Here is a 19,824-nt window from a genome sequence, read left to right as displayed (position 1 = left end):
CAGAGCAGCTGGGTTCCAGCTGGGCGCATACAGCTCTGACGAAGACTCGCCTTCGACGGCCAGCAGCGAGGCGAAGAACCTGAGGACGGGAGCGAAGAGACCGCCGGCGACGGTGTCGACCTGCTTCAGTCCCGGGCGACCCCCGGGGCAGCCCGGCGAGTCCTGGCCACCGAGGTCCTTCTCGTCCGCGTCCTGTCCTTCGTGGGTCGTCGGGCGTTTCTTGTCCAGGACCTCGGGTCCTGACGGGACGTCCTCAGGCGAGTTCCCCCCGCCGGGAGGTCTCCCGAAGACAACCGTCGACGACGAGGCGGCGTCAGCCTCCGGCGGGCCTTCAGCGCGCCGGGAGAGTCCGCCCTTGACGTCGTCGCCGCTGACTTCTTCATCCGTGGTTTTGACTATCTGCGTCTCCTCCGCGGGCGCGATCGTGTTCGAGGTGGAGTTCCCCGACGCTCCGTTCACGCTGGCGTCCACGCTCGCAGACGGACCTCCCGTCGAGTTCTTCGACGTCGCCGGAACCTCCTCCTGGCCTCTCCGAATCGCCGACCTCAGCTTGTCGCAGATCGTCAGTCTGGTTCTGTTGTCGGCGCACTTGTCCAGCAACCTCTTGGGAAAGGTCGCCGGGTTCAGGTACACGGTGTCTGACCCACCCCTGCCGCTGGAGTTTCCAGTGGGTGCCCCTGGAATGTGAGGGGCAGCTCCGGCCGCAGAAGAATGTTCTTTATCGGAATTGGATAAGCCGTTCGTAGCGTTGACGGAAGCAGAGTCAGATACGCGAACTGCACTGATGACGACCAAAGCGAACAATGTTTTGGTCGCACAGTAAATGTTACCTCTTTTGAACATTTTGGAATGAACAGTCCTTCATAAATTGAGTACCCAAAGTTAATAGTTTTCTTGCATATCTATACTGAAAACAAAGTTTGATCGAACTCTTGGCGCGTTGGTGAAATTTCCCGAAGATGCTGTACAAGTGGAGAACCCTTCTTCACGTCTCTGCTAGGAACATGTGGGGGTCATGTCTCCGATGGTCGTACTTATAACTTAGCATTGTGGAATGTTACCCATTGTTCAAAAATTCAAAATTGCCGCAGCCGAATTTGACGGACTGTAAGAACGAAACTCCCCATACCCGCACTTTGCCCTGGAACCAGACCGTGCAGGCAACGGTCGCGTGATTGTAGGAATGACCCCCAACAACGAGATCTCGTTACTACGAGCATCTGCATGTAACTGGGACGCGGAAGGTTTTCTTCTGTCATAGTTTGTTTTTTAATCAGTGACTGCCACTTACCTAATGTAATCATTTCCATCCTTTTTCGCTAGTCAAACAAAATTAAATACTCGAAATAATAAATAACATATTTACATTTTGAACGAAATGTGAAATATTCTAAGAAATCTAACCAAAAATGTATTTGGTTTAAGAAAATCAAGTCCTACAATTCCTAATGTTACGCACGGAGTATTAAACGACAAGAATAAAAAATATTAATTAGCTTTAAATTTCTGCTCCTGTAGTTAATAATAGAAATCTCCTATTTAAAGGGCATGGTTTAAATGTTGGATATTTGAAAACTGGTTTTGAGTAAAGTTTAAATATCTTGAACAAGATATTTAAGAACGAATGAAATAAAATATCTCCAAATTCATAAATGTTCGTTAATAATCTAATAACCAACAGAGAATGAATTGTAAGATTGAAAAGCGTGAGAGAAAAATAAAAAAACACCAAATATCGTTTGAGTTATGACTGAGAACAAAACTATCGTCTGGTAAACGGAAAAATTATCTAATTTAAAAAAAATACGTATTTGTGAAATTAATTTAAGTATAGTGTTTCTAAAATTCGTATGATAAAAACTCGAAACACATTTAAATATTTAAATCACTGAGACACGTACGAGCTGTCGAATATTAGGTTTTCAGCGTACTTCAAAACAGTGGATATTAGAAACAGGTAATATCTTGTTGCATAAAACTGTAGGTATACAGAAAATGGTTAATACAAAAAAATATTTGATTTGTTTTCCATGAAAACCAAATTAAAAATGACATTATTCTAGATTATTCTAGATGTCAATGAAATTATATTTGAAATTTTTATCAGGGAAAGAATATCTGTGAAATGATACTATTGAAAATTTCATTGGCGATAGTTGCAATAGGTATTGTAAAAATGATGTTCGTAGGTTCGCGTAAGAATTTTAGCTGTCAAATTGGTTAATTTTCTTAAGGTGATAAACAATTGACCTCACCTTCTGTAATGAAACATTTAAAATTGGTTAATATTTCACAGCTTTGCTTAAAATATTATAAACACAAAATCTGGCTGGATTTTTCAACTATTAATTACTGAGATAACACCAATTAACAACATTTGTAAATTTATTCGTGGAAAAATATTACACACATTTTTACTGGCACTTAACAACATACACAATTATGTCATGCACGTGTCTAAGCAAATACGTCTATATATTTTTAAATTTACAATCATATTGTCAAAACACAAAACCAACAGAAATAAAATCGTTTTCACAAAATGCATCAGCTATATTTTTTAAATGCTCACAAATGAAACAAGTTCATAAATAAATAACAACAGCATACCATTCATATTAAAAGGAGTTATATTTTGGTATTTTGATAATTTTTTTAACTTATCGTAACACTTTTAAATCGTCATTTGTTTTAAATTCATAGTGAATTATAAATTTGCATACAATTTTGTGGAATACTAAACGCATTTGGACTTAACCTAAGGAAACTGTAAAGATCGGGTTTGCCTAAAAGCTGCCATTTTTGGCTGCACCCAAATATGAGGGACGTTTATGCCTAGTGTTTTTAGAGCAAAATTTAAACCCCTCACGTCAATGACGTGTTACTAGCTTAAATAATTAAAGTGGTAACATCCTGTTGTATAAAATAATTAAACGGCAGTTAAAAAAAAACATTAATTTGCAGTCTTTTATCTTAAAAAATTATACAATAATTTCATACTCAATAATCTTAAATATTTCATTATACAAGTATAAAAATCTACTCTAGATTATAAACTACATAACTTTCATTAACTTGTTCTGATAAATAATTTTGTTAAATAATACTGTCAAACAAACATTAATTAACATTTAAAAAAATATGCTATAAATAAAAAAATGACAATATTTACAGCCATACTTACATCCATAAAATCACACAGATCTCTCTTCAAATGTATTTGATTATACATAATGGAATTAAGTTGAACACTAATTGGAATTATAGCAATTCTGCCACTGAGCATAAGGTTTACAAGAAAATATGTGTAGTAAGCAAATGTTGACATCCTAGCTTTGATTTAAAAGCGAACAGCTCTAAAAGCAATATAAAACAGTCCATATATGCCATATAACGAAATTTGAAGACAAAATCAAAGTATTTTGTTCAGAAGTCATGTAAATTGATCGATAGAAATTTGTTATAAAGCAAATGCAAAAGGTTTTTTTTGGTTACTCCACAGTCTATCCTATGAACTTTGTATGAGTTATAGGTTGCTGAATTGGAATGCATTGCGTAACATCGTATGCACTAGTGACATTGGTACCATAGATACAAATACTAGTGATAATTTTCTGTGTGCTATGGCCTCGGTTGCGCGTGACTTTGATTCATGAGTTAAGTTTAGCTATAAGAGAACCAAGATGTCATTACCACGGAAAGCTGTGAACGAAGAGAGGGGATGACCACGGTGTCTCCAGACGGCAGAGTGGGGAGTGTTAGTTCCTTCGGAAGGCGGGAGACTTGAACGCAGGTTAAGCGGCGAACCTCAGTTCTGCGGCGCCTGCGCCTTGTAGGCGATGTCGTGGGCGGACGCGGCGGCGTCGGCGTCGAAGCTGCGGTAGTAGGAGGACGACCCCGGGCCGGATGAGGCCCAGCCGGCGGCGGCGGCGGCGGGCGGGCTGCTGCTCCAGCCGCCCCCGGAGTTGCCGGAGGCCCAGCCGGCGGCGGAGCCGAGCCCTGAGAGGCCGCCCCCGGACCCCAGCAGCTTCTGCGCGGCGAGCACGCCGGCCAGGATGAGCGCCACCTTGCTGACGAGCAGGGCCTTGGCGGCCAGCAGCCCGATCACGCCCAGCCCGATGGGCAGCAGCGCCATCAGCTTCAGGCCTATGCCCATGATGAGGGGCATCAGCGTCTTCAGGATCTTCTTCTTGCCGCGGCCTGCGGACAGCATGGGCGCCACGCGTCAGACAGCTTCCACCCAGAGCATCGCACACACATAGACTTACGTTTCAAAATTTTATTTTTTTCGAAAACCAATTGCCAAGAATATATATATATTTTTTGTAAAATTAAAAAAAAAAATTCTGTACTTTGTAAATGTAACCAAAACATTCACGTAAACTTACAGATGTTTGTAATTTTTTAAAATTTTACAATGAAAAAAAAAACCTTTATCACTACCAAATAGTGTTCGCAGTAAAGCTGGGTTCGGATTCTTACCCCGGGTATTTATGCTTCGTATTGTTTCTGAGCCTGCAATAGCTAAACTTAATTTTAAACCGTTACCTTAATAGTTTTCCTAATTAACTGCACATATTAATGAGCACAGTCAAAATTGTTGAATATTCGATTATTTTTTTGCATTGTTTAAAAATAATATATGCCTGAATGAAACATCAATTTAAATATCAAATTATGCGCTCATTTTCGAAAGAAATACTGAGTATTGTTTCCAAAAAACGTATTTCGTACAAGCAAAAATAACTATAGTAATGTGTCGAGCAAAGTTACAACATCTTATATAATCATGCTGGGTATCAACCACGAACAGTTATGTTACATGCAAAAACGACTAATTACGTCGACCGACAATATAATAGCAGACATCAGACAACATAAAACAAGGAAATAAACAACGATATTTGGAGGCATACGTGGACGAGTTTATCAGAAAATATATTTGAAATATATTCCTTAAGACCTATTAATAGCAAGTTAAAAATCCAATATCATAATTTATGTATATTCCAGCGTATGTAAACATTTTGTAGTTGATTTATGACTTTCATTCCTTCCAAGAAAAAAATATATACATGAATATAACATGTATTACACCTGTTCAAACTGAAATCGTTATTACGAAAATAGTAGTTTCTTATACTAACGACTCATCGAGTTAAAAAAAAAAAAAACTTAGCAAGATTTCAAAACAGTTCAGATTAACTGGGATGCTTCATTTGTTTCTTTTATTATGCTCACACATACTATACATTGTTGTTTGAAAACTTCTAAATCCTGTTGATTGTTTCAAATAAACTCTTTCCAAGCAATTGGATTCAACGACATTTCTTAAGTGAAACACCAGTCGTGACTTTAAACTGTGGGTTACAATTCCGTAACGCAGCTATGTAAATTAGATGACGGGCTTCGAAGTTAGATGAGTTATTAGGAAAACATGATAGTTTTAATGGTACTATAAAAAACGAGGGGCAGAAGGCAGGAAGAAGACAACCTGTTCACGGCAGTAATGGGTTTAACCCAGAATACCTCGACTGCCGCTGTGAAGAACCGAGTGCCCTAAGCTATGGTAACACGTGTAATATTAAACGTGACATAAAGGCGTAAGGTCAGTAAAGAAACCCCGTCCTCATTATCTCGTGAAGCAACTGGGACGAGTTCCTAACGGGACAACACATGTTACGTGCTGGAAAGAAAACTTGTTAGGAACAGGTTTGGGTGTAAGTCCCGGTGTAAGTACTTTCGACGTCCTGAGAACTCTCTCTACTTGTACTTATAATTTATTCATTCTTGATCCTTAACGAGCATAAAAAGGAATAAATCAGAATTAAGGCAAAGTATGTAATATTCGTTGGGTTACTATGGCAGTTAATATGAGTAAATTGTTTATTTTTATTAGGTTTCTTGCACTGTTTAGTTAAAAAAAAAAAAGCTTTTTTATTTCCGAAAACCAACGGTGATTCGGAAGTGCTCTAAAAAAATTGGGAAAGCATTTCGTAAAAATATTTATTTGAATTAACTCTATACGTCAATTCACATTTCCCCTTCTTAGCTTTAACGTGTTTTAAAAGATTATAAGACGCTAAGCAGAATTTGAAAAAAAAAAAAAAATTCAATTCGTGGCCGGGAAACTTGAGTATTCGATGTACAAAAGCACTAAGGCTTATGCTTTATTTGCTTAAGGCATCCGCCTGGCCAGGGGTGTATGTGTGTTAGTGAGGCGGGATGATAAGCGCGACGCTCGCTGTTGCTTCTAGCGCGGTATAGCCTCTGGACTGGCGCGCAGTCTTCTCGTCGTGCATGGGACAGCTATGACATTTGAGCGTTATGCAATATAAGGCGGAGAAATGATGATAAAGGTACCTATTATGCAAGTCCCTTGAGTGCTTTCAAGAATCTGCACCGAGTTTTTCACTTCTGAAAATTAGTCTAAAAACACGCGGTTTTTTCTTCTTCTAATTTCACTATCCTACAAAATATAATTAAAAAACGACATGCGGAAACAGAACTACTCATCAGCCCTTATCGTATTCTTGAATGTTTTTCTTAAACAGACTTCACTCGGATATCCCGGGCAGTTTTCAAATCGCGCTGTTTCTTCTGAAGCTCTGTTCACAATATGCGTACTTAGGTAGGCTAGGCCTAGAGGGTATGACGGTGGTATATGTTTACGTCAGCAGGGAACTCTGTCGTCTTACTAGGACGAAAATTTCAAGCAAAAATCATCGTATGTTTCTCGACAAAATTGGCGCGTAATATATGTTACGATACAGCAGTCTGCACAGGCAAAAAAAAAAAAAAAAAAAAAAAAACATTTATGTACTATTACAAAAAATTTCTTTGGAAACCATTTTTCCAAGAAATAGTTTGTAATACTACAATAAAAATAATGTAACATTGTACAACACATGTCTATGGTTATTTTAGCCTATATGAAATAAGTTTTTGGAAATAATACTGAGTATTTTACGAAAATTGAGCCATAATTTTATATTTAAATTGTTTTTTTTTTATGGAAAAGATAATCTAATATTAAATAATTGCACAATACTGGAAAGCTATTCAAGGAAAGGTTCACAAACAACTTTAACTATTAGAGGTAATGTGACAACACAAAGCATAAATTCCCGAGTAAATAATCTGCACTCATTATTACTGGAGATCTATTTTATAGTTATACGGTTGTTTCACGTAAATGTAAAATTTTTTACAAATACCTGCAATTTTTATGAATATTTATGTTCTTTTTACAAACAAAAAATCAGTGTAAATATGGAAATCTACGCTGTGTTGAGGCGCTCCTAAAAAAATTGTAATGTTCGTTTTTATTGAAAGCTTTTTGAAAGCTTTTATACTAAGGCGTCTCAAACTGTTTCTTGTTACGTGGAGCCAGAAAGCAAATACTACGAATATACCTTTGAGCAAAATATTTCACGATCGAAATGTGGTGGAAAGTTATAATCAAAAACCCCTCCCCCTTTTTTCCAAGCTTCCATCGCTCTACCATGAAAAGCCTTTTCCTGACTTGATAGTTTGCTTCATAATCATTAATTTCAAACAAACCTAGGAAATTATTCGTGCACCACAGGAGTACCTCGGTGGCAAAGTCTACGATCTCCGAAGTCAGTTGTATGTTGACTTTCGGTGCTAGGAGTTCTGGGTTCGATTCTCGGGTAAGAACTAGTAATTAGGCTGGGCGCACACAGAATGAGGCACGACATCAATCGAAGCGACATTTTGTCTGACAGATGACTTCCACGTATTCACATATAAGCAACGCACACGGGATCAGACACGACACGACATCAAAAAAATTTCGCGACCAGACACGAGGCAACAACATCGATTTACTGTGTTTATAGCTGACTAGTTAAATACTGTTTTACATTGTTCCTTTAATTTGAGTAAATATTCACTTTGTAAAGCATTTTAATTGATTTTCCCTCAGCATGGAGTTAGATTCAGATAAATAAGTGTGTTTAGTACAGGAAAAACCTATTTTATATAATCCATCTTTGAAGGAGAATCACGACTGCAGTTTGATTTCGACGATAATAAGTGTTATGCTGCCGTGAGAAGACTGTGCAATATAATATTTTTTTTTGTAAATGAAAACAGCATTATTCATGTAATATTACAGATTTTTTTTTTTAATCTGTACATTTTCATGGTGGAAAAAATAATTGTATAACTAAAAAATAGTGTTCCCAGTAAGAATGTGTTCGGATTATTACCCGGGAATTTAATCTTTGTGTTTTCCCAGTACCGTCAGTAGTTGAAGTCATTTGGAAACCTTTCCCTGAATAGATTTCCAGTATTAACTGCGCACATGATAAAACAAAATCAAATAAAATATTTTGTGTATTCGATTGATTTTTTTTCCATGTTTTAAAAAATTATGCTTGAATGAAACATCGATTAAAATATATAATCACGCGCCAATTTTCGTAAGAAACGTATTTCATATATGCAAAAATAATCAAGGCCATGTTTTGTAACGAGATGCAATATCTTTCTTGTAGCATTACAAACTGTTTCTTGGAGAATGGTTTCCAAAGGAATCTTTTGTATTTAATGTTTTTTTTTGACGTGATAACGTCTTATAAATCGATGAACACCGGCTGCACGCACGAAAAAGCATGACTCATTGTCACGTTCCGCCTGAGCCGAGCGTGCAAGAACTGGCCAACCACCGTGCGAGAAAATCTTCTATAATATCAAACAGGTTAAGGTGGGCTTTTTAACTAATTGCTCGTGATTACATTTAAACAAATTATTTAAATTTAATTTGCAAAAAAAAAACTGTAAACAATAATTGGAATTTAAAAAAGTCTGCAATTATTCATCAATGTTTTCCTATGACGTTATCACGTAAAATTATCGTCCGTAAACCGACTTTACAGACAACCCCCCTTTTTCTTCTGTGCTTTAAGCTGTCGCGAGGCATTATGTGTTGTCGTGCCGTGACTGAATCCGTGTGCACCCAGCCTTTTTCCGTGCCAACAAGTACGTGTGTCCGTCCGAGCAGGGACGCACCACAATGCTGAAATACATTAACGCCGAAAAATGTCATTGCAGGACTACCACAAATGTTAGGTTAGGTAAGGTTAGCACACAAATTCATTCAGTTGTATTTCATTTTGCTCCTGTGGACCCCCCCCCCCCTCCACCTCCACGCAGCAACATTTTTTTTCGGCGTTACTTTATTTCGGCGTTGTGGTACACAGCAGTTTTCTAGCTGTCGGCGTTGCGGTCAATTTGGCATTCGGCGTTATTGTACTTTCGGCGTTGTGGTATTTCGGCGTTGTGGTAATGACCCCGTCCGAGCCGCCGCGGCCGTCGGCAGCACGTCAAGCCGTGCTCTTGAATCCGGGCACGAGCTGGCCCAGACCTTCGCCGCGGGTCGCGGTAGAGTGGCCTCGCTCGCTGCGAAGGCATTATAAAGGTTGCGCAACAATCCTCCCCGCGGCCCGCAGGGGAAGGAGGAGAGCGAGGTCACTTTCTCCCGGAGCGCGCGACCTCTCTCTTCCCGCTTTCATCCGTCCGTCATGACGTCATCGGCGACCTCAGCGAACACGGTTCTACCGGCACTTAGTCCTGAAACTGTTACTAGGAAACCATTTGAATATATATATATTTACTAGTAAACAATTTGAAAAAAAAATATATTATTATCGGTAGATTTTTTTCCCGTAATGTTACGTTTTTGGTGTGAAATAACTTTCTGAATTTTTTTTTTCACAATAAAAACTATGTCCACTTACGCCGTCCTTTATTTTATGTGTTCTTTCTTAGCACATATAAAAAAAATTTAATTGGCACCTATGAAATATCTAAAAACATTAAAGCAAATTTTTAGACGTTATGAATGTACTTGAATTTTACAAAATTATATACCAGATATATTTCTTGCATACTTTTCGAATGGTTATCATCCAAAGTTTTTACATTCTCAACGTTTACAGAACTGAAAGGTTTTTAGTTAGATTTCATCCAAAGAAATAAAACAATTTATTTTACTCATCTGTCAAAACCCTTAACATTTCGGGAATTTCGAATGACTACGATATTCAATTATTAAACTGTTGTAAGTTGAGGTGCGAGAATTGTGTCTTTGTTCATTCGGTGGCAAAGTAGGTATGAAGGAAATATATATGTGTATATATGTTTATATTTGTTCTCCGACCGGCCGATCGCTCTCTCGATACCATCCGGGCGACCCTAGGCCAATAGGAAACAAGGACATAGAATGCTGAACCAATCGCTTTTTTTTCGTAATTTAAGAGTGAACTAAATTCTCAGTTTAGTCTTTTTTATAATTAATGTTTATTTTTATTTGTAAAAGTGAATATACGTATGTATTTTAAATCAGTTTGTAAGTGTAAGCCAGATGTACAAATATTACTAATTTATATATACATACACTGTCGCCAAGGAAACGACATAACCATCCTTCCTACTCTCTGATAGAATTCTTTGACTTAATAACAGATAAGAAAACTAAACTCTGGTAAATTTTATTTAAATCCATCACAAAACGAGGACAAAAAAATATTGAGTTTTGTAAACTAACTCTTTCGCTCTGAGCTTTAGACTAGAGTTTATACCATTTCTTATGTAGCCTACGCTACCCATGTTTTTTTTTCCATCTATCTTTATTATTTTTGAAATGTAAAAGTACTCTGTAATATTTAGTTTTTGTCGTTGTACAGTATGTTTGTTTGTTGACCATATTCCTGTTATGGAATATTATGTGGTGTTTATATCCTGTTGAAAACAGCAATTTTTTTGCTTAATTTGTGTTTCTGTCTTTTGTGTTTTTTTTTAGTTTTCTTCTACAGACATACATGTGCTTTAGCAATGGCGTATGTCCAAAAGCTTACATCAAGTCACAGTATGTTTGTATATATGTTAATATCCTATTTGTATTAAATGACTTGTTCTGTATCCCGGAGTCCTTACCTCCATATGGGATCTACAGAACAAAAATTGAATAAATAAATTAATAAACAAACACGCTATGCGAGAGACAGCCTCGTGTGTCAAGTTCGACGAGGGCTGTAGGCATGCGGTTGGAAGCCGTTGGGCCCAGACGCGGATGGCATGCCAAGCTGCCGGCAAGTGTGTCGGCAAAAGGAAGGACCTTGTTTGCGGTACGCGAGCGAGCGACGCGCCCGATGGTGGCTGGTCGCCCGGGAGTGTGTTGACTTGTAAATGAAGCCGGGCGACAAGCCAACACGAGGCGTGTCCTGTGGCTCACAATTGGAAGGAAGTGTGTGACGAGGGGGGAGAGACGACAAAGAAAAGGGGGGCACCAGGCCCGTGGTACCAACCCCTCCTCTGTTCAAACTCCAATGGCGATGTCCTCACGTAGACGTCCCTTCATGAACCGGGTCATTTAATTGTGGGTTGTGTTGGGGGGGGGGGGGGAGATGGGAAAAGAAACACACTAGCTCGGATTCAAACGCTTTTTATAGCCACACGTTTTTGTTTAAATCGTTTTACATCGAAAATTTGGCCTAGTTTTAACGTATTTTATGTAAATTTCCCGAAGAAAACGTTGAATTGCTGTTTCAAACAGGGTTCTCTGAGAACGACTACACAAGTTTATTGATGCTGTCAATAGACGCTATGTCGTAGTCTCATAAAATCTGTAAATGTAGCTACGCTTCTTTGCCGTAACGAATGCAACTTTTCCATTTTTAAAAGATAAAAATAAAAAAAAACCGTTTGGCTGTAGTCTAGAAATTGACTTTAAAACTAATATTAAATACCATTTTACTTCTTTTTTTTCGGTTAAGATAGGTTAATTTTAATTAGTTTCACAGTTCAAGGTAAACAACATTTTCTGCGCTCGTTTCTGGTCTCAGGGGTGGTTGTAAATAGAATGTGAAGGGCAAGATAGATGAGGAACGGCAGGAAGCCACAGCTGATAACCCGAACAGTGTCATGTGGGTGGGGTGTGTATGTGTATGAGGGAGGGGGAAGGGGGGGAGCTACCTTCCCTCCTGCAAACACAGGCGTTGTGGGTCACAGACGGACCGAGGTGATAATGGAACCCCCATTCCTGAGCGAGAGAGCTGCGCTGTTTTCGGCGGTCGGACCGCGGGCCCGCATCCCGGATGACTGACTGTCGCCGCCCACGAAAAACCCGGTTCCCCCGCCTTCAAACCCCCCTCCCCCCCCCCGCGCGTCAACCAAATGACATGCGGTTTGTGCTGTCATCATTTGTGGGGGTTTTTCCGTTCTCTCCTGTTTGTTTTTTTGGAATACTATTGTGTTTGTTTCGTCTTTTCGTTTTGTCGTGTTTTTGTCTCGTTTCAACTGCTGTGCTGAATTTTTTTTGGGTTCAATATTTTTGTGCTGTCATCATTTGTGGTTTTTTTTTACGTTCCGTTAGTCCATTTTTTTCTTTGTTTATCTTTGTTTGTTGACCGTATTCCTGTTATGGAATATTATGTGGTGTTCATATCCTGTTGACAACAGCAATTTTTTTTTGCTTAATTAATGTTTTTGTCTTTTGTGTTTTTTGTAGTTTTCTTCTACGGACATACATGTGCTTTAGCAATGGCGTGTGTCCAAAAGCATACATCAAGTCACGTGACATGAACCCCACACGACATAGACCACTTCAACATCGCACCTGTAGGCGCTGGCGAGGTTATAGTGTCCGAAACGGTGTGGAGCTCGCCGGTGAAGAAAAAATACTCCACGTCTACCCGGTTCTTGCTTCTTCACTTGGGAACCACGCTGACATCTGGTCGGTCTAGCGCGTGGACGGCAAACCCACAAACAGACGTGTCGGCGCAGAGGTTCACAAGCAGTGTCAAAGCTTGTTATTAGCACAAAAGGAAACACAACGGGAGATTCTTTCTGAATCCGGCCTATTTCATCTGAAAGAAGAGTTCATGGTTCCATACAACGTAACTGAACAGCTGAGTGGAAAAAGGTTAATATTCCATACATACATGTTTTGAAAAAAATAGGAAAAACTGATTTGTACCAAAATTGCAGTTTGGATCAAAAAACTTCACAATTTAGCAACTGTAGGTGTACTAGTGTACAGCAAAAGTACACAATTTCTGAGTCCATAGTCAAAGTAAGTAAAGAAATATGAATAATTGAAAATGCCGGAATGTTATCCTTTTTCCACTCAGCTGTTCGTGGTAATACTGGGTTCGGATTCTTGCCCAGGCAATTATACATTGTTTTGTCCCAGTTCCTCCAATAGTTAAAGTTCTCTGAAAATTCTTTTCAAATATTGACTGCGCACATAAAAAGCACGATGCAGCAAAATAAATCCAAATAGTTTTATTATTTCTTCCACGGTGTAAAAAAAATTCGTTGAATGAAACATCAAATAAAAGTATAAAATGATGCACCAATTTTCGTAAGAAATACTCAGTATTATCATGAAGAACGGATTTATATATGCAAAAATAACCGTAGGCATGTGTTGTACTAATTTATAATATATTTCCATTTCTTGGCAATTGGTTTTGTAAAAGTACAGAACATTTATTTTCTCTGTACCTCGGTTTCTTCGAGCCATGAAATAATAAACACGTTCCGGAACGTGTGGTCAACATTCATATTATCCAATAGCTATTGCGTGTCTTGGTAATTCTTGAGGAGGTAACGAAACCTATGAACACCTTTATCACAGATTCATTGCTTACAAACAGAGTCATGATAGGCGAGTTTGAGATCTATGTACTGATCGCTTTTCACATGATTTAAATTACTCCCTTTCCATGGAGAATGTAAATTGTTATGAAATTATACGTGGCATTTTAGGATAGCTATGTATTTTTTATTTGTTATTAAATGGGTAAAATAGACATTTTTGTAGATATATTTTAATTTTCTAAAATATAAATCTTGCATTGCTAGGTAATAAAATGTATTTTTTTTTAAATTATGTTTTCTATTTGTTATACTGAAATTTATATGTAAATGCTACAAATATATTATTTTTTACTTGCAGGTATTTATTTATTTTTTTGTATCGCCCTATTATTTGTGAAAAGTTTTTAATATTTATGGTTACAGTGTTTATGTTACCTTAATGATATACGTTTAGTGTTATTAGCTTTCTATACTTAGTAAACATTTGTTTAGTTAATTGGTAGTCAAGGCGGGTACGCCTAAACTGTCTACATAGTATACATCCTTGAAATAAAATATAAAAAATGACTTTTTACTGAAGTGTCTTCACATATATAAAAAAAAATCCACATCTAAGTACGCTTCATAAGCTGGCGTTACTTGAGTTAGCCCAACAGCATTAAACAACATTATTTACAATCTGAGGCTTAAACTTATCTGTGATTCGGGAATGATTATCATAGGAGGAGATCGCTTGCAACTGCTCTTCGGATTAGGATAGATGATAAAATTTAATTTAAGTAGTCATTAATTTTTTTTTACTAAAAAGCTTTCACAAATTATTTCTGAAACTAAAGACTTTTCACGTATTTTATCCACAGTTATCCAGATATCACTATTCATTCCTTTAATTACCATTTCACGATATAAACTCACTGATTTATTGCCCTTTTTAAAAAAAAAGAGTTAGCGTTCTTTATTTACTCAGGACTCGAACACAACATCGCCTAAACGTTACCCGGCGGCGAATCTACTCCACTTTGGAGATTCTACGAGAACTGAGTTATCTTAAAATTGAAAGTGGAACAAAAAATAAATCAAATTGGAGATTAACATAACCCGGTAAACTGCAAAAATCTCTCGTCCTACGCTTGCGTATTTACTGAGTTTACATCATGACACAGAATCCAACGTAGATATTACGAAGATCCAGATATATTGAACTACGACCAACACTTCAATAATTTCAGGGCGAAAGACGGAAACAGAAAAATGCATTCTTGTTTTCACTGTTTTCAGACCATTGCAATAATGTAATCGTATAATAGTGCACATATTTCGTAACTACGTGGAATGACTGAAGACAATATTTACTCTCCGCTACAATTTTTTTTTGCCTGCGAAGTTATTCATGTTCGTATTAGAATCACGTTTAGTATTGACTACAGCTGTAATAACACAGCGTTTGCTTTCTGCAAAGATACAACATTGCTGCAACTTAAAAATTCTAGTAACCTAGATGGCATTTTTCAGTTCGCATCCCTCTACTTCAAAGCTCGGTGTCACACGCCTTTTTTTTTTCGTATTTTTATTTTATCTTTAGGGATAGTTGTAAAATTTTAACTCGGTACCACCCCTGCACGAAAATCTGTAGTATTTTGGATGACGTTCATCAATGCCGTTTCAGTGTTAAGATTTGGCAAGTGCGAGCAGGGTATCTTAGACACCCCCCCCCCCCCCGGGTCTATGCCCATGCATGTTAGGGTGGTCCCAAGTTAAAATTTTATAAATACCCCCTTAAAGAAAAGGCAAAGTGGCGTTGTGAGTGACCACTCACCCTCGTCGAGTGCCCTCTGGAGCGGCTGCGCGGCTCCCTCGGGCAGGCGGAACTGCAGCACGTGCGAGCGGAAGAACCTGGCCGCCGCCTCCAGCAGCATGTCTGCCAGCCGCCCCACCTGGTCGCCGGCGGCGGCGCCCTGCTCCAGGCTGTTGTGCACCTCCGCCTCCGAGGCGAGCGCCTTGGCGTCGCGCGCCGGCGCGTCGGCGCTCCTCACCAGCGCCAGCCCGGGCAGCAGCGCTATGCGCGGCGCCGCCTCCGCCCGCCCCAGCGCCGCCACCGCCTTGGCGCCCAGGCAGGCCGCCAGCTCCTTGTCGCCGCACGCGTCCAGCACCCTGCCGGCGTAGCGCCAGGCCGGGTCCTCCGCCGCGGCGGCGAAACCTCGGTCCTCCGCCGCCCCCGAGGGGATCTCGTTGTCCGACACCTGCACGGCCTTGCCTCGGGCCCCAACCGCCAGCACCGCCACCATTACCACCGCGAACAACTGCATCTTCAACCGTGTCTCTCTCTTGGTTCCTTCCGTCCGCGGGCTGGAAGACCGTGTGTCGCGGCTCGCCGGCGGGTCGGGTCCTTATATCCACTGCCGCCTCCCGAAGGCGTGGCGCGGGAGAAAACAGGAGGCTTGCCCTGTGGAAAGAGGAAGTGAACGATATGAGACACACACCCCCTCTACTACTCCCTACAGCGGTTATCTGCCCCTCTCTCTCTCACTCTCCCGCCCCGTGTACACACCTGTGTGCTGTCTCCCCTCTCCCACTCCTACGATCGTAACCGTTCGTCCGTCCCGCCGTCGAACAAAAGCGCCGTAGAAAGTCCCCTCCCTTGTCCTTGGCGTCATCGCTATCGAGCTCTCACCCGAAAAAAAGGGGAGGGGGGAGGGGGAGAAGGAGCGTCGCCGCTTCGACAAATATTTGACCGTGCACGTGTTTTTATTGCTGTCTCCTCTTGCTTGCTCGCGAGCTGTCGCTACATCGGGGCTTCTTGTTTCAGTGTCTTTCGTGACGATCGAGGTATCAGTCCGGTGCACAGGGGCGTCACGCCGACGTCATTTCCGCCACGAGCCATCTTTTTAAAACAACTTCCTATGTTAGAATGGTCATTTTTTATAGTATGGATACTCATAGTCGCACGATCAAAATAACTTTTGGCCGTTTAAGTAGACACCGGAAAAATTCGCGGATTCATTTCACGATGGCCTGAAATTCAAATACTTATACCTCGGTGCTGCCTCTGCTATTGGTTCACAACTCACCTGGACGACTCTGGGCCAATGAGAAACACTCAACCGAAGCTGTATCGAATCACAGGCCGCTAAGTTGGGACACCTTCACAAGACAGCAGCCAATGAGAGGGTGACATTTGACCGAGTGTGCGTAGAACTATAAAGTTCATCCTAGAGTTCACTGAACCCGCGAATTTTTCCGGTCCATGCGCATAAGTAGAGACTGGAAATTTCGCGAGTTCAATGACCTCCAGGAAAGACTACATGATCCTCTGCCTACTTGGACAAACGGTGCCTGTTCATTGGGTGCTGAATTTTGAGGCGTCTCAAGTGGGTAACTTGTGATTGGATACTTTTTTTATTGATTGTCTCTAATTGGCCAAGAGTCCTACATATTGACAGTGAACCAATAGCAGAAGCAGGACAACGGTATACATATTTGCATATAACAAAATGAACCCGAGAATTTTTCCGGTCTCTACGTATAAGTCACACAAATAATGTTTTTCCCCTTAAAAGTATAGTATGTTTGATTTTAATTGCAATTTTTTTTCAACAGTAGTGTTTATCATGCTTGCGCAACGAAAATTGTAGTCACATTATATAATAATTTGGTGCTGGGTGGGGGTTTTAAAACTTTTGTAAAAAAATATCTGAAAACTTTAATACATTTTTAGTTGTCCTATAAACTGTTCTCAGATAGATTTTTATATAATAAGACCTAAATATATAACCATTGTTTATTATAAATGTCTCTGAACATATGATTCCAAATAATTATTGCTTTCTGAGTGGAATATCAATGTACTGAATTGTTCAACAGCACTTTAACGAAAAAATAATAATAATTAAAAATTTTCGTACCATAATTTATTTAAATATGTTACATTATTATTCCGATAAAAAAGTTTTAGTCGACAAAATCAGGGATATAAATGATTAAATTGATAATATGTGTAAACTGAGGTATGTTTATCGAATGATCAGATAATGTAATTAATTGCAGATAAGGCCTTGTATTTTTCGCGAAAAAAAAATTCTGAGCGCTAATTAGACTACAATAAACTATCGTTGTAGCTGGCGGCGGTCTGCAATAGAAAGAGACCAGAAAAAATTCGCGAATTCCCTTCGTGGTATTCTAGAAATTCAAATACTCATGCCTTTAATCTGCGTCTGCTATTGGCTCTTAGTTAATCTGGAGGACTATAGATCAGTGGGATACCTTCAACAAAGGAGTCCACGATTCACAAGTTACCCATTTTAGAGGTCTGAAAAGTCAGTAAAGTCAGCTGAAAAATGTTGCTGCGGTGAGAGCGAGGGGGGGGGGGGGGGGCACAGGAGCAAAATTAAAAACAACTGAATGAATTTGTGTGTGTTTCTTAAATGTATCTTAACGCCGAAAAACCACAACCTAACCTAACCTAGGCTAGCCTAACCTTGCCTAACCTAACCTAACCTTACCTAACCTAACGTTTGTGGCAGTCCTGCAATGACATTTATCCGGCGTTGTGGTACACAGCAGTATTATAGCTGTCGGCGTTGTTGTCAATTTGGCATTCGGCGTTATGGTTTTCGGCGTTATTGTACGTTCGGCGTTGTGGTATTTCGGCGTTGTGGTGCGTCCCCCTTACTCGCTGCCTCGGCCGAACGTGCTGGGACACCGCCGCTGGCTTCTGGCGCTCGCCCTCCTCGGGGGCGTGACCTCTAGAGTGTTAACGGAGCGATCGCTCTGGATGCGAGGCGCCGACCCAACCCCCCCGTGCCAAGTCACGTGGCTGTGATTGGTCGCCCGAGTCTGCGCCCACCGCTGCTTTCTGCTCCGCGACCCGTCCGTACAAGAAGCGTAGAAGTAAACAGAGATTTCTCTCCCAGGTTAAAAAATGGTTGTCTCTAAAGTCGGTTTACAGACGATAGTTTAACGTGACAACGTCATAACAAAACATTGATGAAATGATTGCATACTTTTATGAATAAAATTCAATCACTTTTATTGAATTATCACTATTTTGTATGGATACAAAGAAGGAGTGAAATTAAATCTACAATTTAATTGATAAATTTACTTTTATTTGCACTCATTAATTCAAATATGTTTATTACTTTAACGAACAGATTATTTTAACTATAACTTTTATACATGTCTGCTATTTAACTTCTTCCAATCTGTGTTATTCTGTTAAGGATAGGACGATGATAGGAAAAGTAGGAAACGAATGGGAGTGTTTCAAGTTTAATGTGCCTCGAAAAAGTAAAATCGATGGTTGTTCCAATCGAGTGGAAGAGAGATAGATGCGGCGCAAGCGTATAATGAGCGTAACGGGACAATGTGTGTTACGGGACAATGTTCGTTACGGGACAATGAGCGTAACGGGACAATGAGTCATTTGTTTTCGTGCGTGCAGCCGGCGTTGATCGATGTATTAGACGTTGTCACGTCAAAATAATTCAATGTTATTTTATTTCCTCTATGTAATCGGGCACAAAAGATTCTGACGCTATCAACCACACAGCATAAAACCAAAGAAAAATTTATTAGTCCAACACGTCTGTGGTTTTCTGTCCACGGGCTTGTCTAACCTGCGTGGAGCCGCCTGTAAGCCTGGTTCGAAGTAAACAAGTAAGAAGAAAAGGGTAAACATGGAGTTTTGTACCGGCGAGCTATGTACTGTGAGTACCGCAAACGTCGTGTGTGTGCGTGTATACACATACATACATACACACACACATATCCGTCGCTACCTCTGACAATCTTCGCGAGAGTTTAACAACTTGACTTGACTAGGGTTTCGAGTCTCCCGATTTCTGCGTGGACTGGGTTTGTTAGTAGTTTCGTAATTTTATTTTATTTTTTTTTATTTGGGACGCAACTCTCATTTTGTTCCGAACGAGTGTAATCACACATCTATCACTCGTTTCGGGACAACATTTCTATATGATAAGTACCAAACATAAAAAAAAAAAAATCATAAACTCGAAACTTCTGTAATAAAGTTGGAAATATTTTCATTCCATACAATGTTCACATTCTAAAATATAATCAAAAGTTTAAATAGTTTAGGAAATTATCAAATCGAATGACTTACACAAAGTATCTCACAAGATAGCCGCCTTTTTTTTTGTTTTCTTCTTTGTACCCTTATGTATGTGAAACATTGAG

The 19,824-nt window shown here is 39.8% G+C and overlaps 1 protein-coding gene across 1 annotated transcript; it reads right to left on the bottom strand.

Annotated features, from left to right (window-relative positions):
* Window positions 1-3,808: 3,808 nt before the first annotated feature.
* On the bottom strand, window positions 3,809-15,935 carry LOC134534585 (uncharacterized). Its single transcript, XM_063373067.1, has 2 exons — window positions 15,446-15,935; window positions 3,809-4,200 (listed from the first exon to the last, which is right to left on the bottom strand). Exons 1-2 carry the CDS (start codon window positions 15,933-15,935, stop codon window positions 3,809-3,811), a joined length of 882 nt encoding a protein of 293 aa, XP_063229137.1.
* Between the last annotated feature and the right edge of the window lie 3,889 nt (window positions 15,936-19,824).

Source organism: Bacillus rossius, chromosome 7 (assembly GCF_032445375.1).
Source record: "Bacillus rossius redtenbacheri isolate Brsri chromosome 7, Brsri_v3, whole genome shotgun sequence".
NCBI classification, from domain to species: domain Eukaryota; kingdom Metazoa; phylum Arthropoda; class Insecta; order Phasmatodea; family Bacillidae; genus Bacillus; species Bacillus rossius.
Note: the sequence above shows the minus strand (reverse complement) of the source record. Positions and strands in the feature narration are given on the sequence as shown.